This window comes from Mustela nivalis (assembly GCF_964662115.1).
Source record: "Mustela nivalis genome assembly, chromosome: 10".
Classification (NCBI taxonomy): Eukaryota; Metazoa; Chordata; class Mammalia; order Carnivora; family Mustelidae; genus Mustela; species Mustela nivalis.
The window spans coordinates 48034841-48052914 of NC_139029.1; the positions used below are offsets into that span (position 1 = coordinate 48034841).

The window sequence follows — 18074 nt, forward strand, 5'->3', positions numbered from 1 at the left end:
TTCCAGTTCTTTCTCTGCACAGAGACCTATATTTTTAAGTGGCCTCCCAGCACAACATCCTATTTTATAATCACTTTCCATGTCTTTATTCCATGTCATTAAATGGAATGTCCTTATTCTCTAATGGTATGATTTGGATGAGTTCAATCATATTTATTTAACCAGTTTCAATTGTTGAGCATTTAAGGATTTTTTTTTTTTACTTTGACCTTTTATTTCTTTTTTCTATTATAAATAATTCATTGGATGAGCAACTGAGTTGTCCTTGTTGAGGGCTTTTTTTTTTTAAATGTGAAAATAGCTAAATTATTTAAAATGTGAAGAAGGTGCTTTCGTGCTTCAGCAAGGTACCTGGCAAGATGAAATGGTTGCAGATGGGGTCTTCATGTGCCTTCGAGAGCCTCCTTTCTGAAGGCTTCCATGGGCCACAGGCGCACACAACTTGCAGGAAACTCTGGGCAGGGGCCCTCCATAATTAGACAAGCTCAATCATGCCAAAAGGAACTGTGACTGAGTAGAGTAAGTTGAAGTCAATTCTAGATGGACTTACCAAGGGGCCATTTTGTCCCCTGTTGGTTCCTGTGACAAATTCAAAGTCATTCCAAACAAATTCTGCGCTCCCAGGTGGATTTCTTTTTTTAATTTTTCCAGTTTTATCTTTAATACAAGCTGCCGTGCCCTGAATTAAAATGTGCTTATCACTCAATCCTTCTTGCCAGGAATGCCATCTCCAACCACACTGAAGAAGTCGGAGAAGTCTGGTTTCAGCAGCCCCTCCCCTTCGCAGACCTCCTCCTTGGGAACCGCATTCACACAGCACCACCGACCTGTCATCACAGGACCCAGAGGTGAGCCACTCCCCAGCACCCTGGCTTGGGCTTAGATCATGGCCTTGGGAGCAGCGTAGCAGAAGGAGAGACAAGGAGGCCCCTCCTAGAATGCTCCTAAAGGCAGTAAGTGCTCCAGTTTCTCCTCCCTGGGGACAGCTTTGGCATCAAACCCTGAATCCCTACCTCAGGCCAGAAGAGGGACCAAACCCCTCATTCCTTGTGGGATGTTGCCAAGAGGTAGGAGGTAATTTGAACTGAACCCAAATCAAGTCTGTCCTACAAGTTGGGCAAAAGGAATGTGTGTGTGTGTGTGTGTGTGTGTGTGTGTGTGTGTGTGTGTGTTAGGTGAGTATATTTTCCTGTAGCTAGTTACCTGTTTTCAAGTAAGAGCTATTTTTCATTCTCTCATCCTGCTGATTCCCTTTCCTTGAAACCTGATTTCAATATGTGGCGTTTTGCACTGAGGCTGTTTGCATCACGGTGTTGACGAGCAGTTTTCACTCATTCTTTTTGAAGTGGTAGATAGTTTGTCTGGTTTTCATTGCAATGTTTTCATTATTTTTGTCTCGTGTGCTTTTAAGTTTATTATTAAAATGTGTCCACAAGAAATATGATTTGTATTTCACATTAAAGACAAGCTTTAAACCTCAAGAGAATGTCAGCAAATCACTTAACTTGATCTTACTGCAAGATGAAAATATTTATTAGTTTGTTTATGAAACTCCCACAGTAGGAGTATGAATAATTGTAACCATGTTTACTTTCTTCCATCAGATTGTCGCTTAGGTAGGTCTGTGATCTACCAGCTGGTATTATAAAACATCCTAGAAAGTTATGGTCTCTTGTCTACTTTGACATATGCCTGGGGAAACTGATATTTCTTGCATTCATCTGAATGTGAGACCCACAAATCTGAATCCCGTTGTGAATGCTCGTGAGCATCTCAGGGGAAAATGGCTGTTGAAGGAGCGCCCAATGCACACACGCAGAAATCAGACTGATGAAAATAAGTATTTGGACTATTTTTTGAAGCAATTACTATATCCACATTTATGAAGACTTACTTCCTCCATCTTTAAACATCTTGTGATCACTGACAGAATTTTCTCAAGGTTTCTTATTATTTCACTTCTGTGGTGTGTACGTGTGTGTGTGTGTGTGTGTGTGTGTGTGTGTGTGTTATAATCAGAAAGGCAACTTATATATTTTTTTCTAACTTGAAACCTTGCATCTGAATTGGATTATGAATGAGTCTCTTTCAGTGGGGAGGTATTCTGATATTATCCTCAGGGTCAGCATTCATTAAGCATCTTAAACTGTAGTGGAAAATAAAAGACATGAAGTCCTTTTAGTCAGAAGATTTTCGTCTCAGGGAGATAAGGCAGGTAATGTTTCTCATCTTTGTATGGTCAGGTTAACATTTTAAATGCTAAATGAGCATTAAAAATAGAAATTTCTATGGGAACTCAGAGGAGGGAACCATAAGTTTCATTTGTTCATTAAATGACAATTTCCTGAGTGCCTGTCACTGGGAATTCAGTGGTTCCTGTCCTCATCAAGCATACAGTCTAGGGCAGAAGAGAGATGCAAGAAAATAAGCATTCAGAAGATGATGTGGAATGTGCTGTTACTACTTTTTATCATATAGACTTCAAAGTTTAGACAGCATTGACATGAAATCTTAAGAAGTCACTTACATGAATAGAGGGCATTCCAAGCAGAAGAAAGGTTCACAGGGTAGCGAGGTGATAAGGATTGGGAAGGACAGGATGTTAGCAGTCAGGATAGCTGGGTGAGCTGCCTCTTTGCCTTCCCATTTATCTTGTGGATTTTTTTAATAGCCTCACCAATAAAACAGGACAGTACTGTTGCTGAATGAACTTTTCCTTCCAACCTCCTATTCTTACATAGAGACACGATAAAACAATATTTGTAGAGACTCTTTGAGGAGCATAAAGCAATGTGCATATATTATCATTTAATTCAATAAATATTGAGTGCCTTCTAGGCGTCTTGCCTTAAAACCACAGTTCTACACGTTATTATAGCAATTCTAGCATTTACCTGTGAGGGCCAATATTGGGAGCTTCCTTATGCTGGATACTTAAACACATTTGCCAAAATGACCCGTGCTGGGTTGAACCAGAGTGGACCTCCTTAGCCTTCAGATCAATGAGCTTTGATCTCCTATTCATACCATTAAAAAAAAAAAAAATGTTTGTGAGGAAAAGAGAAAGGTGCCTAGTTTAAGAATTATGGAATACCAAAGATTCTTTGTTTTCACCAGAATTCAAGATGGTTCCCAGCATCCTCGGTTCTTCTTTCTGGAAAATCTACTCAGGTACCCATTCTTACTGCACCCTGCCCCCCGTTAGTGGTCCAGTAAAGGAAGTTGGAGTAATTTAGATGAAACTCTTCATTGGTGTCTTTGTGGCAAGAATCACAGAGTGGAGATGGGCTAACACGAGACATCTTGGGGCTAAGATACTTTTTAAGGTTGGTACTGAGCCTCTCTAAGAAATATTTGCTGCAGACGCCATATTGCTCTTTATTCTTCTCTGAACCAGATGGAAAGCTAATGCTTGGAATGAGATCACAGGATTAAGCTGATGTTTTAGGAAGATGATCCAAACTGAAGGAGAGCGAGTCTGACTGAATGAGCCAGTGTGGAATAAATGTGATGTGTACATAAAGGAGAATTCAACCTCGATGCTCCTTTTATTGTAAAGAGTTGCTATAACCCAAATCAGTAAATCATTAGAGAATCCATATAGACGTCGAACTTCAAAGGGCCTGGAAGAAGAGAAAGTTGTGTCCTTTATCAGGGTCCTGGGGCACAGGGACAGGGGAAGCTGTTTACTACACCGTTGCTCAGAATCACATATGTTCACCTCTGCATAGTATCCAGATTACAAGACTTCTACTGCCTCCTTTAAAAACTTCTTAAAATTTCTCTTGGGAATACCTTGACCAGACAAACACCAGTTTGTAGGCAGTAACTGTGTAATAGATCTCAAAACCCAGGCCAGAGGTGATATTTTAACAGACCTACAGCAAAACAAGGTCACCTCGCTAAAAAAAAAAAAAAAACCAGTGGCTCTCTTTTTTACTATAAACATAAGGCATATTTGGACATTTGGTGGACACTTGTTACAAAAGAAACCTCTCTTTGAAATTGTGAAGCAAATGCAAAAAAAAAAAAAAAAGAAAAAGAAATAGGGCCTTTTAGGGAGGCAGCATTACACCATGGGTAAGGATAGAAGCTCAGTGGTCAAACGGACCAGTGTTGGAACTCTGTCTCCACCACTGTTACCGGCTGTGTGAACCTTGTACATTGATTTACTTCTCTAAGTCATAAGTTCCTCATCTATAAATTGGAGATCATAATCTCTACCTCAAGAGATTCATTTTATCTAAGCAAATGAAATCATGTATTTACAGTTGTTTGCACAGTGCCTGGAAATAGAATATGTACTCAAATCATGCAAACAAGTGAATCATCCATTTTCACCCAGGATTTGAAAATATCCTGCTGTCCCTACAACATTTTGTCCATCCCAAGACCAGCTCAAGTATGATTTTCTACACAAAAACCCCTTAGCTCCATGCAGGCTGCCATCACCTCACACTTCTCGAAGTCCCAAAGTCTTTCACACAAGACCAAGCGTCTTGCTTTGCAAGTTAATATATGTGTCTTGTCGCTGTCCTAGAATGGAACCTTTGAAAGGGAGGATCTATAACTTACACTTTTTGTTATCTTCATTGTGTATCATGCAATGAATTTTATGCTCAAATATTGGTTGAATAAATAAAATGTATCCACATTGCACATCAATGTACACAGAAAGCATTCATCCCTTCCCTGACATTGACAAGATTGTATTGCTTCAGAAAAACTAAAGAGTAATAAATGTATAATAGGTAAGGCAGGACTTCTTTATAAAGAATGTCCAATATGGGGAAGAACAATGGCCTTCCAGCCAAAGAAAGCTTTTGTTAAGATTATATAAGTAAAACCTTCATATAAAAGTTATGCTTTTTCTTAGTTTCTGCTATTCTAATCACTTCTCTATGTACATTGTGAAGGTAGTTGCTTTCTTAAAACAAATCACCTCTTGGATACTGGCTTTCTTTGAGGCTTTGATAAGTCACTTAACCCTGTGGCCTCAGTTTGGCCATCTGTATCATGGGGATAATCCTTGGCCATCTATATAGTTAAAATTAGGTAAAGGGGTGAAAGCATTTTGGAATATCCTGGGGAGTGGGGGAGACATAATGTTTCCATAAAAGCATGTATGTCATTATACATTATTAAAATTACTGTGTACTCTAAGCTGAAAGATTAGGCTTTCGAAGACTTTCTTTTATCAGCACTTAAAATGTCAACCATAATAAAGTATTTAATCACAACAGTTTGCTTTATTCATGATAATTGAAAGAAATCTTTGTTCTTCCCTTTGCTTTTTTAAGTGACAAGGTTGTTGGATGATTTGAAGGTCTAATTCCTTTTACTGGAATTATTTGGAGCAATCGTGGTATTTTAGGGTCTCTTGGAATTTCGTCTTCTTGAAACTTAGGTGTCTGCCTGAAATCTTTGCTATTTTCAAAAACAAGATAATGAATGATACTTAATTTAAGCATTTCATTTAATATAATGCTCTACACTAAGGAAAGCAACTCTGCTTTAGGAATTTAGAAGTGGGGAAGCGCCTACAATGGTACACATTGCAAGACAGAGGTTGAAAATAATTATCAAGTAAGCACTCACTGAGCCTCATCTAGAACCACAGAATTTGAGAATAGTGCTCAAATTTGAGAATTTGAGAATAGCAAATTAGACTATCTGGTCTAATCCATTTCCTGTATCAGCTAAGCATGTGTTTGACTGCAAGTAACAGAAGATCGACTAAACAGGTCGTATTTTTCTCAAATAAAAACAAGTATGTGATTCAGGACTATGATAGTCCAAGGGCTGAGATTTTATCTCTTAGCCTTGCTTTAGTGCGTTGTGCTCATCCTCCTGCTCTGACCTCCTGATCACAATGTGGCCACTGTACACCTGCCTCACATCTGCATTCCAAGCAGATAGCAAGGCCTGCTCATTCTGACACCTTTTGTAGAATGTTGTGCAGCATGGTCTGAACTACACCACATGATCCCCTCTAGCTGCAAGAGAGGCGAGGAAGTCTGCATTATTTTTTAGCTGAACACACAGCTACTCTGTATAAAATTAGGGCTTTATAAGCAGGCAAGTGGAAGGGGAATATGCCGGTTAACAGTCAGCAATGTATTCCGCATTACTCCTGCAGATGAGTGAGCTCAGCCGAGACCAGAAGTCAAGTCTCCAATTCAGTGCCTCTTCCGTTATATCACGAGGTTCTACCTTTTTCTCCCCCACTGGGAGAAATAAACTGTATTTATTTAAACAATTAATTTGTTTTCACATTTTTTATTAGTCGAAGACACAACATAGCCATTTAGATCTTTTGATAAGCATGACATAACCCATGTTATCCAACTGAGTTTTTTAGTAACAGCCATAAACAAATCACTTGACCTCTTTTTATTAGCCTGTGAATCCTTGCTACTAGTAATGCAGGCTTTCTGTTATATGCAAGTCACTTCAATGCATAATTTTTGAAGTCAGTGTGACTTACTTGATATTAAAATTGATTTGCACACTCCCCTGTCTCTCTAGGGATCCGTTCTTTTTTTCTACCAGTATTTATGGAGCACTACAGCGGTACAATATGCTCTATTAGTTGCCCAATAGAATGACCAAGAGAAGCTGGGATTTGGCCTCAGAGTGTTTACCTCCTGGTGGATGCTGGAGCAAGAAAGCCAGCAGGTGTATTACTGTGATAGGGGAAGCTTAGGGTGCTTTTGGGGACAAGGGCATCCTGATATAGAACCCCCGTAGCATTTGGCATTTGGCATCGCGGAGAGTCCAAATAAGCATAAGAACGCCTTGGGCTCCTGGGTGGCTCAGTCTGTTAAGCGTCTGCCTTCAGCTCAGGTCATGATCCCAAGGTCCTGGGATTAAGTCCCACGTCAGGCTCCCTGCTCTGCAGGGAGTCTGCTTCTCCCTCTGCCCCACCCCCAACTCGTTCTCTCAGTCTCTCTTTCTCCCTCTCAAATAAATAAATCAAATCTTAAAATAATAATAATAATAATAAGGACTCAACCCCTCTTCTCCCACAGAGTACCTTCTCATTGTAAGCCTGGAAAACAAAGCAACAGCAACAAATTGTGCTTTTTGATAACTAGGTACTGTAAGCACGAAGCTAAACCACCCATTTCTTTATAACTCAAAAAACATATACCCTTGAAGGGAGTTTAGAAGTAAAATTGCTCCAGTACCAAAAATATACATAAGATAAGCCAAAATAATAGCCACATAAACCAAAGATTTATTGTGTGGCTTTCCAAGAGTCATGCCCCTTTCTGTTTGGAGAGGTAGTCAGAAGTTTATATGCTCTATAAACCTCTCTAAGTCCAAGATCCTTGTGATTCAGGCGGGGATCCTGCTCTTAGTGATGAAACATCTAAGGGTCTGCGGTTAACAATATCACCAAGTTTGGCCAAGAAAAACATACTTTAGAGAATTATGAGAATTAAGATCACCTTCCAGGAAATGGAGGTCACGAAGGGAGGTTGGAGGAGTGTGGATTCATAGACAATCATAGAGGAGGAAGGAGAGGAGAGGCAAAATATGAAGGCAGCAGTTATCACTAGATGGCAGGGCCCCCTGGAGCAGGAAGCATGGTTTTTTTCTTCCTACCTGCGTCCCTCAGCATCGTGCCTGTCAAAAGGAAAGCACTCGCCAAACATTTGTTGAATACATGAGTGGCTTCATGGATTGGATTGAAGATACACAGAAAGTCTGGGAATAACAGGGAGTTGTTTCCATCCTCCGTGTGGAATGATAATATAATATCCAAGTGCATGTCTTCGGTGGGATTTAGGGAGATGCACCGTCTCGTGAATAAATGCTCAGTACCTACTCACTTTGCCTTAAGGAAGAGCTTCTACCTTGCCAGGCATTAGGAGAAATACCAAGCTTGAGGGGATGTGATCCCCTTTTTGTAGAATATTTGCTGTAGCATTACAAAGTTGGTTGTCAACATTAAGGACCCGCAAGAAGACATCCTCCCTCTATCGCCACCATCACCACGTCACCCCTCCCTTGGCATGGGTCCCCCTAAGTGATAGGTGTGTGCAGCTTTCTCGCATGGTGTCTGCAAACTTCTTTGCCTCTTAGGAAAGCTTTTAACATAGTTGTAGAACCCGCCGGCACTCCTTTCCAAGGAGCTGAATCTAATTTGTCTCTCCTGGTTTAGTGCAATTGAATCATCTCAGGGAAATGAGAAGCAATTAAGTACCTGTTGCTAACAAGGTGCGGAAAGAATCTGCCAGCAGACACAAGGTGTTTATTTATTATTGGAGTATGTCATTTGAGACAACATTACGTTGTCACTCTACAATAAGAAATGCCAGAATTGATTCCCAAGTGAGGGCATCGTAGACTGAACAAGTACCACCTTTGAGAGGCATTGAAAGACAAGCCAGTAGGGCCTGTGAATGTTGGTCAGGGTCAGCCCGGGTGCTGGTGTCCAGCCCAGTGGGAAACGCTGTGGATGGGGATTTGAAGGAGCTGGATGGCAAAGAGGAAAGGCAGCTTTTGAGCAAAGATCCTTTAAGTCCCAGTTCAGGAAATTATTAAATTCATTAGCCAGATACTTACAACCAGCTATTACTGCCCAGCCAAAGGAAAAAACAGTGCCAGCAAATGTTTTAAAACTACAACTAAACAAAAGTCAGGAAGCGTGTAATTAAAACTGTACCTTTATTGTATTGTAAAGAGTTTCACTATGACATGGAAAATATTTAAAGGAGAAGGCTGTTGAGCTAATTTGTCTGCAAGTGAACTGCTTAGTGGAAAACTATCCTAAATTAACTGTAAGGCCACCCACTGAGCGAACCTCATAAAGGCCGTGGCTGCTCAGCTTGGTTTTGTGTAACCGTTCAATAATTACTAGATAAATGCATAACTAAAAGCTCTATTACACTAATAATTTGTACCAAGATAGATGTGTGGGACACCCTGCTGGGTTAATTTGTCATCCCTGCAGCAAACTTCTAAAGAGAGCTCTTCTGCAGGGGAATCGTGCTAATATGTGGTCCCAAGGAGGACAGGTTAGAGCAACAAGACCAGTTGGCTCCTTAATCTCTTAAAGACGCGAAATGTCCCCAGGGTGAGTGCCAAAGAGAGAGATAGGGTGATTCACCACTTGGGCCGTGGGTTGAGATTTAAACTCATCTTGACAAAAGAAGCTGCTCTCCCTTGGAACTCCTGGCCTCTTTCCCTCCGTCTGTCTGTCTGTCCCTCCCTCTCTTCCTCTCCTCCTTCCCCAGCTCCCCCACCAGAGACCCAACACAGGCACACATGATGAAGGCAGGGTTCCCAGCAAGTCTTCTTTAAAATTGTCTCATTGATGAGACTTCCCGGTATGGCTTGTCCTATAAATCACATAATCAGATAAATCCCTAGCCGTTCTTTCTTCCTGGTCTAACTTACTATCATGTGGATTCCATGTTTGGACTCATTCTTTCTTTTCCTTTTTTCGGAGTGGAGTAAAAAAAAGTCAGTATTGGACTTGTTATCTCCTCTTTATGTGGAATATTTTCTTCTGTCACAAACACACACACACACTCACACACACACACACACACTCAATTACTGTTTTAAATATGAGGCTCACATTGAAGCTTCAGGGCAGGGTTTTCAACCTCCCCTATTGACAGAACCATAAATCATGTTAAAGTTAAGTGAATTACTGTAGCATAGAACTGTGGCTTTAACAATGTTTATGTAGTATCAGCTTATCATCTGTGTAGGTGGGGGGGGTACAGGGAGGGTGTGCATAGACACTTGAAATGGGAATGGACAGCCCTATTAATGTGGTCGCAGTATCCCAGAGAGTCACCCATTTCATGCCGCCTCCTTTGTATTGTTGAAATTAGTGTACTTAATCACACATAGAGAAGGTTGTTTAAAATGTATATTTCCAGGGTACATTTCCAGTTGTCAAGTGCCACTTCTTCATAAGAAATGGCGGTTGCTTTCTCTCCCTACGGCCCCCCACCCCCGGCCCCAGTCATACACTTCCTTTTTCTGATGTGCAAAACATGTGGACAACCTCAGAGTTGCCAGGTTCTGAAAAAATAGTAAGGGACCTGTGAACAAAAACTTCAGAGGGGAAATATACCATTTGACCGCCAAGAAAGAATTCAGAGGGGAGCCACGGAGCACCGTGCACAGTGCGCAGGCTGTGGGGTCAGCCAGCAGAGAATTTGGGTTCTGGTTGGCCACTTGGGCTCTGCATATACTTGTGCGACTCACTTATCTTCTACCTGCCTTTGTTTTCCCACCTGTATAGAACATTAAAACATGAGGAGGTGGAGGAAGTGAAATGGCTGGAAAGGGCTGGGAACTGTCATAAGTACAATGACTAAATGTTCCCTACCTCTGCAGTGACTTATTTTATCCTCATACCTGCATGTGCTTTCTTTGCATGTGAATCTCGGGAGAGAGTTCTCCTTTCCTTCATTCCTCTATCTTCATCCCCAGCCTGCTCTTCCCACCTGCTCCTGTGGGTCGAGAAGGAATGCGTGTTTCTCCTCTCTGGGAGGAGCCACAGATGCCCAGAGCAGGACATGTGGTCTCAGGGAAGTGAGGCAGCCTGGTTACCCCATCTCACTGCTCTTGCCTGGTTGGAGAACAGGGGCATCTGCTCAGTGAGGCAAGTAAATAGCTCCCTCCCCTGCTAGGTAGCCCTTCAGCCTTGGTAGAGACTTCTCTTGGCTTTGTCTTCATTCAGGTATGGTCTTGCTAAAATTAAGATAAGCACCTCTTTGGTTAACAAGAGTCTGTTGTTTATAAAAATTGATTCAGCAGGTAATTATTGAGCATTTACCATCTGCCAAGCATGGTGCTAGGCCCTAATGAACAAACCAGATGAATCTTGCCCCTGCAGTCTAGCCAAACAGGTAGATAGGAAACAAATCATTATCACTATGATGAGATTAATGAACAGTGAAGTCAAGAAAGGGATAATCCAACACAAGTATTTGAAGTATTTGTGGGGGGTTGGATTTATGTGTGTCAGTTTGTGTCGGTCCTTTCCACTGGCATGCGATATAAACTTAGAAAACCTCGGCATCTCTGAGGGATATCTCCAGATCTTCCCAAATCTCCCAGTTCCTGAACACTACAATAAAAGTTGCAAACTTGTTGCATAGCTGGTCATGAATGCTTTGAAGATATGTTCATATAGACTCTTTCAAGTGAAATATTCTTACGAGTAAAAGAAACCCAACCAAATTCCTTCACCATCCCTCTGTTCCTCCAAAAGAAAATCATGGACTGGTGCTTTATAACTAGAAAGTTTGAGGGTGGATAGCTTCAGTTAGAGCTGGATCCAGGTGATACCCTCAGAAATCTGTATGTCTTGTTCTCTCCCTCAGCTCTGCTCTCTTCTCTGTGAACTTCATTCTTAGGCTGAATCCCCTCAGACTGTGGCATTAATGATGTGGGCAGCTCCAGGCTTCATTTCCACCAATGTAACAACCCCAAGGGTGAAAGAGAAGAGCTTTGTCACAGTAGATCTGGGTAGGGCTCTACTACTGGATGCTTATGGCTCTTATTGTCCTGGTCTGGGTCCTTTGCTTGGGTCTCTAAATCCTTATGTTTAAAAGATAAAGGGGTTTCTCACTCATGTGGCCTGGGTTACATACCTACCTGCCGAGCCAGGGATAGGGTTGAGGCCACTCTAACTACCTAGGCTGGGGCTGAGGGAAGAATAGGTGCCCCCCAAAACCATGAGAGCTCTGTTTCCAGAGGGAATGGTGAAGAACTGCTGGACAGACAGAACTACTAGCTGTCCGCTGCAGGAGATAAAAACAAAGCTGTCCTGAACTTGGGGCAATGGGCTCAGCTTTCTCCCTCTCTGTAGTGACTGATTCCTGCAATTAGGACTTGCAGAGCACAGGTAAATCAGGTACTAGAAAGTGACTGTTAGCCCATGCATAGGCTTCCAGGTCCATGAAAACAGTCAACTTTTGACTCCTGGTTACCTCATGCTGCCACATTACATTATATGATCCTGATTATTTTTCACATACCTTAATTTGTCCTAAAAAAAAAAAACAGTCTAGGAATAGTAAATAACCCACAGTCTAATATAATGTCTAGCACATAGCTGATTCTCAACACGTACCTTTTAAAATAACGAGCACTGCCATGGAAGTAGAATTAATTCTGATCCTGAGAAAAATCTTTATTTTTTTTTTCTGGGCTATTTTATCCAATTTATAGATAAGGAGATGTGGACTCAGAAATATTAAGTGACTTTGCATGGATTAGGATAGGGAGTGATGATTTCAAGCACAGAAGAGTTGAGCTCTAAAACCCAAACATGACATATGATTTCCATTTTGCAGTAGAGGAAGCCAGGAGGCTGACACACAGAGCTATCTGATACCCAACCTGGGATAAAAGCTTGAACCCCTAGCTTCAGACACTGGACTAATTCTTCTCTTTCTCCCCCCCGCCCTTGTGTGAAATCTACCACAGTAGGAATAAATGTTCCAATCCTACGGGGTGTATTCAGGAAGATAACTTGGAGTTCAGAAGGATGCTTTGAAAATAACCTCTGCCTCAGTAATCCTGTCTCTCAGAAATAGGGGCTTACACTGCACCATAAACCTCATGATTTGGTGGGGGAACGGCTGCCAATCAGCCTGTGCTTTTATGTTTATCATGGGTTTTGTGGTTGTTTATTTGCTTGGTTTTTTGCCTTTTTTTTTGGTCCATGTTGGCAAACGCTCACAAACTACCAGTAATTCTCCGACAGGCTGGAGCATCTCCATGGACTTAACTTTGGAAATTCTCTTTTGCAGGACTGCGTTTGTAATTCCAGTACACTTCCAGCAGGCTGTGAGAGGACTCCCTGCCTATTTCTGTTCCCCTCTGTGATCACCCAGTCTGTGGGGTTTTTTCCTCAAGCGTTTTGCCAGGTTTCTTATTCTTCATCTCTTATTTCTTAGTATTGCCTGCCCCGTAACATAGAAGCTCGGGTTTTCTTCATGGAATGGGGTTCTTGTCCACTTTGCTTCTTAAACAGTCCCTCTTTGTATTTCCAATCATCACTGCTGCTGTGTGGTATTTGAACATAATTCACACTAGCCATCATGGCGGCCTAGGCAAGTGGTGTGCAAGTGTGGCATATTCAGAGAGGCAGTCCTGTCAGGATCCAAAGATGGGAGCTCTGTGTCATGGAACCTTGAACAGGCTCACTCGAGGATTTTAAAACTCTAAAAATTAGAGCCTTCCCAAAGCCAGGAGGTCTTAAAGACTGTGTCCAGAAATAATAACTTCATATATCAGAAACATTTCAAAGTAATTTCTTTTAAGGGGTACATGCCCCCTTGTTTCAGGTATTTTAGATTTCAGTGTTATTACTATGGATCAATTTTACTGAGTATTTGTAACTGTAATCCCAGAGACAGAGTTCCACTGGAATGCAAAGCTAGGTGAGCATCAACATTTGAGTACAAACTATGTTTTGTAGAGGAGAAAACTAGAAGAGAAAGAAATTGCCCGTATTTATAAGCCAAGTAGTGGCAGAAACAAAACTAAGGTCCTTTAATCTAGTTAGAAAATTTTCCCCCCCAAAATTAATAATAATTAGAAAATTTTTTTCTTAAAAGTACTCCAGATCGTTCTTAAAAACTTTTCTTTTTTTTTAGCATTAACGAGTACGAGATCTTCGATAAAGAATTCCCAGAAACAGATAGAATGATAGAAATTTCCATTGTATCTGGGTTTGAGGAGGCTAGAAGAAGACATACTTAGATTCTGGGTTAGGTTGGATGTGTGCCTGGGTAGCAGGGGTCCACATGGTTAAGGGGGAGGCCAGTATGGACACTCAAAAACTGTAGATCTATGTGAAAAATAGAGTCTAGAGGGAGATAGTCCCATAGTTCTAAGTTTCTGGATTGTCAGAGTTTGAGATTTAAGCAAAGATATGGGGTCAAAGTATACTTGGTCAAAGACAGACTTTATAGGTCATTGTATCTATGACCATTAGATCAAAGTTGTTGCTACTGTTGCTTTGTTTTACATTTGGTTGTTAAGGGATTTTTTTTTTCAAGACCCTTATGTCATATCCGTACTGATAGTATCTATTCTTTCAACAATATTTAGTATCCATTTGTCCAAGTGACAGATAAGCAGTAGGCCCCTCTTACTCTTACTTAATATTCCTTTTCCCTTGTGTATTATATAATCCAAACAGGTCTTAGCAAATAGGAACAAATTTCAATTTATTTCATTCCCATCCTCACTTATGATAGTTTTACCAATAAAAGAAGGTATTTATGGATCACTAACCCACATGGTCAGGAACTATACCGTGTGTCTTACATACTTTGTCTCACCGGATCCTAAAAAAAAATCTTGAGGTCTTATTAGCCCCACTGTACAGATAGCAAAACTGAGTCATAGAGAAGCTCAGAAACTTAAAGCATAGCTGGTAAGTAAGAAAGACCTAGAATTTAAATCTGTACCTGTAGGACTCTAAAGCCCACAGTCCTCATATTATATCTCTACTTTTTTTGGACTTATATGTTTAACTTAAAATTATACACATACAGGTGTGAGAAACCAGCCCAGACTGAAGCAGATTAAATAATGGGGAAGAGGGATAATCAAAGGGCTATAGTGGGGGATGGGACCAGGAGTGGGTGAAGGTAGTCCAAAGGTACAAACTCCCATCAAAGAGAAAAAAAGAGTGACAATGAATAGTTGGTGGAAATACAGAAGGCAAGCAGATTGCCTTGAAAGCTTCAAAAAGGTGCGTCTTCAGCAGAAAACAGACCGGGACAAGGATGGGGTTTGGTAGGGAAGAAGTGGAAAGAGCAGGGATCACCAGAGGCTCAAGAGCACAGCATGGTGTCTGGAGGGTGAAGAGGAGTTATGTCCGTCTATGCCAGGGGCCCATGAACTATGGCGCACAAGTCAAATCCAGTCCTCTGCCTATTTTTGAAAATAAAATTTTATTGGGATATGGTGACACTTGTTTATTTGTGTGATATCTGTGGCTACTTCTGTCCCATAGCAGTGAAGTCAAATAATCACAGCAGAGACTGCATGGCCTGCAAAGCTGAAAACTCTTTGCTCTCTGGCCCTTTCAAAAGATGTATGCCAACCCTGGGTCTAGATTCTAAGACAGGACCCCAGCACAGGAAGGGTCTTTCAATAGATAAAATTGATCTAAATAAAAACTTTAAAAGACCTTGCCCTCCCACTCCTCCACCATTTTGTCTGTTTCTCCAGGAGACATTGGAATTTGATCTCCAACCTGAGGATCCCCTTAATTCAAATGGAATAGAATATACCAACTGTCTTGGAAATGCAGTGGAGCATAAAGTTACTTCGGTTAGCAGTAATAAAAATACGAAGTGCTTTACCAGGTGTCATGCAGTGTCAGATATGGTTCTCTCATATGACATCTAGGTCTTTGATGTGCATCTCAGCAATGTTGAAGATATGTGCTATATGTTTTGAAAACCTTGGCTTGCCTCAAGTCAAAGTCTGGTTATTTAGAGAAGGCTCCACCTCCTCAAGGTTGAAAAACCTTTGCCAATTCCCCTTTCCTTGTGTCTCTGTTAAAATAAAATCCCATAACTCCAGACTCCTGGACTTTGGTAAGTGGCATCTGACTTACGTATGATTTATAAATTATAGCTATGGACCATTAAGATACATTTCTCAGCTTTAAGTAAGCTACAGTGGTGTCATATACGGTGGTTTTAAATTTCTGAAGAAGCCAAGTACATAGTAGTTGACGACCCAAATAATTCAAATTCCATTTGCTTTTGTGGAAGGCTTTTTTCCCTTAGCACAGGTTTTCTTTCTTTCTTTTTTTTTTTTTTTTTTCCCTTCCCCACTTACTTCTCCTCTTAGAGTTCTGCCTTATTAAAATCTTTACTTCTAAATATGAGTAGTCAGGAGTTCTTAATGCCACCCATTGCTCTACAGAAATGGTTATTTTTGTCTAAAGAACATCTTATCGCTGAAGGGACGAGTGGCTTTTTCTGGTAACAGCACTAACACAGAAACAGTTTGGACTCTCACTTGTTGCCCCTGACTTAGGGTCGATGAATGGTTAAGACTGTGAAGTTTTACAAATGCCAAGGCTTGGGAGTGATGGTTCCCCCCCGTGAGGGAAGAAGGCTGCGTGTCACGCTGTCTTAAGAGCACACTGCACCTGAAGGGGATTAGGTTTCATTTGCGCTGCTCTCTTGACGGCTTTTCTTTGGAGCTTCCCAGACAAGAGACTCTAGGATTGCCAGAAAGCCACGTGAAATGGACCCAAGTCTCTGTCCAATCTGGGAGAATCTGTGATGGTTCGTGGACAAGGAATAAAGCAATTAAAGCAATACGCAGGTTAAATACTAGAACGTATTTCGACCCATGAATTCTGGTTTGAGGAAATATGTGGGAAGGTTATTAGAATTCTTGGAGGTTGAGTTTGGGCAAAACTGCTAAAAATGATAAGGCGGGATTACTCTCCTCTCTTTTTCTTTCCCAAGATTTATAAAAGAATGAAGTATGAGCTTCCAAACCTATGTGGCTATGCCTCCCTGATACTATCTTTTTTGAGCTAGAATATTTGTCTATAAGTCGTCCTCCTTATGGAGGACTCAGACCAAGAGTCACTTGGATCAAATAAGTCTCCCCCAATACACAATAATACAGTTAATGACCTTGACCTTCTCCTTCCCCAGTCCTCATTCTGCTGTAAGGGAGAAAGCATTTTTAAGTTAAAAATAAAAACACATATTGTGTTGAATTTTTAGCTTTTTCTCTTTCAAACTGAAACCAAGAAAATCTTTTTAAAGAAGCGGGGCGAGGGACAGGAGCAGAGTACAAACAAGTAAACCAACCTGCCTGACCTGCTTTCTTCTTTTTAAACATCCAGTAATATGATCATTTTGTAATAAATAACTGAGCTCCTACCCCCTTTGGGAAATTCTGGCTCCCTGTTTCTTGAATTGTGGCTACTTTGTTCAGAAGGTGTAGGCGGTGCCATTCTAGCCAGAGAAACCAGATCCAATTTCCTTCCTTCTCATTTGCATTGTTTGTGAAAAAGCCCAGCGGCTGTTTTAAATAAGTCTGGCCTCTGGTTAAAGTCTAAGCTGGTAGTGAGATCCACCCAGAGCAGAGTGTTTCTGACACTCTCCGCTGCTCCTGGCCTAGGGTACTCAGAGTATTAGAACCTAGAAGCAGCCAATTTTGTAGTGCCTTTTAATACACAAAATTGTATTAACATCAACATGGATACAGATGGATGCACCGCAATAAACTAACCACTTGAGAAAAGCCTTTATTGACTCTCAAGTAAATAATGCACATTTTAAAGGAGCTAAATATGCATTGACATAATGTGCTATAATTTTTTATTGTGTCAACTACTCACAGCACACACATCCATAAGAGATGTTTTTCTCTGTCAAAAATTTGGACGGAGACCCTTCTTTGTGGATTGCATTAGCACCACGCCAGATTCGCAATGGTAGAATTCTCCCACGTGGTAGTGTCTCTTCTGTGGGACCCTGATCTGAAGATCTCAATGTACGTTTAGTAAATTTTACAGATTGAGTGATGGACTGATTTGACCCCAATGGAACTTTCTAAAATGATTGGAGACGACTTCGGCAAAAACTTAGGCACGATGAAAACATCTAAGTCAAGCTAAAAGAGAGAAAAGAAAGAACTAGGAAAGAAGAAAATCCAAATTTATGTATTGCTGAAGGCTGAGCTTTAGAGAACGGACGAACATGGGTCTCGTCCAGTAAAAGAATGATACTAGCAGTTTATCTAGAGAAATAGCATGTATTTAATAATTTTTAAGAGGTCTGTGTAATGTCTATAACACAACTATTTTCTGTTTGAAGAAATTAAAGCTCAAGATCTTGAATGATTGATATACCCAGTTCCACAATGAGCTAATGGCTGAACACCAGAAAGTCCAAGACATGAGAAAGTAAGGGTTGTGAGGGATAACCCTTGGAAATGCAGACTCAGCGGTTACCTAATTTGAAACTACAGGCTAAATGATTTCCTGGTACTAATTAAGAATTAATTGGTCCTTATAAGTCAGTCATTGCAGAATTAAT

At 40.9% G+C, this 18074-nt stretch overlaps 1 protein-coding gene across 8 annotated transcripts in view; it reads left to right on the forward strand.

The window, feature by feature from the left end:
• NFIA (nuclear factor I A) overlaps positions 1-18074 on the forward strand; it is a 567374-nt gene that overhangs the window by 487627 nt on the left and 61673 nt on the right. For all 8 annotated transcript variants that reach the window (XM_082687848.1, XM_082687851.1, XM_082687849.1 and 5 more), the window contains exon 7: positions 720-848. In XM_082687848.1, coding sequence (XP_082543974.1) covers positions 720-848 — 129 coding nt within the window. The remainder of the gene's footprint in view (positions 1-719; positions 849-18074) is intronic.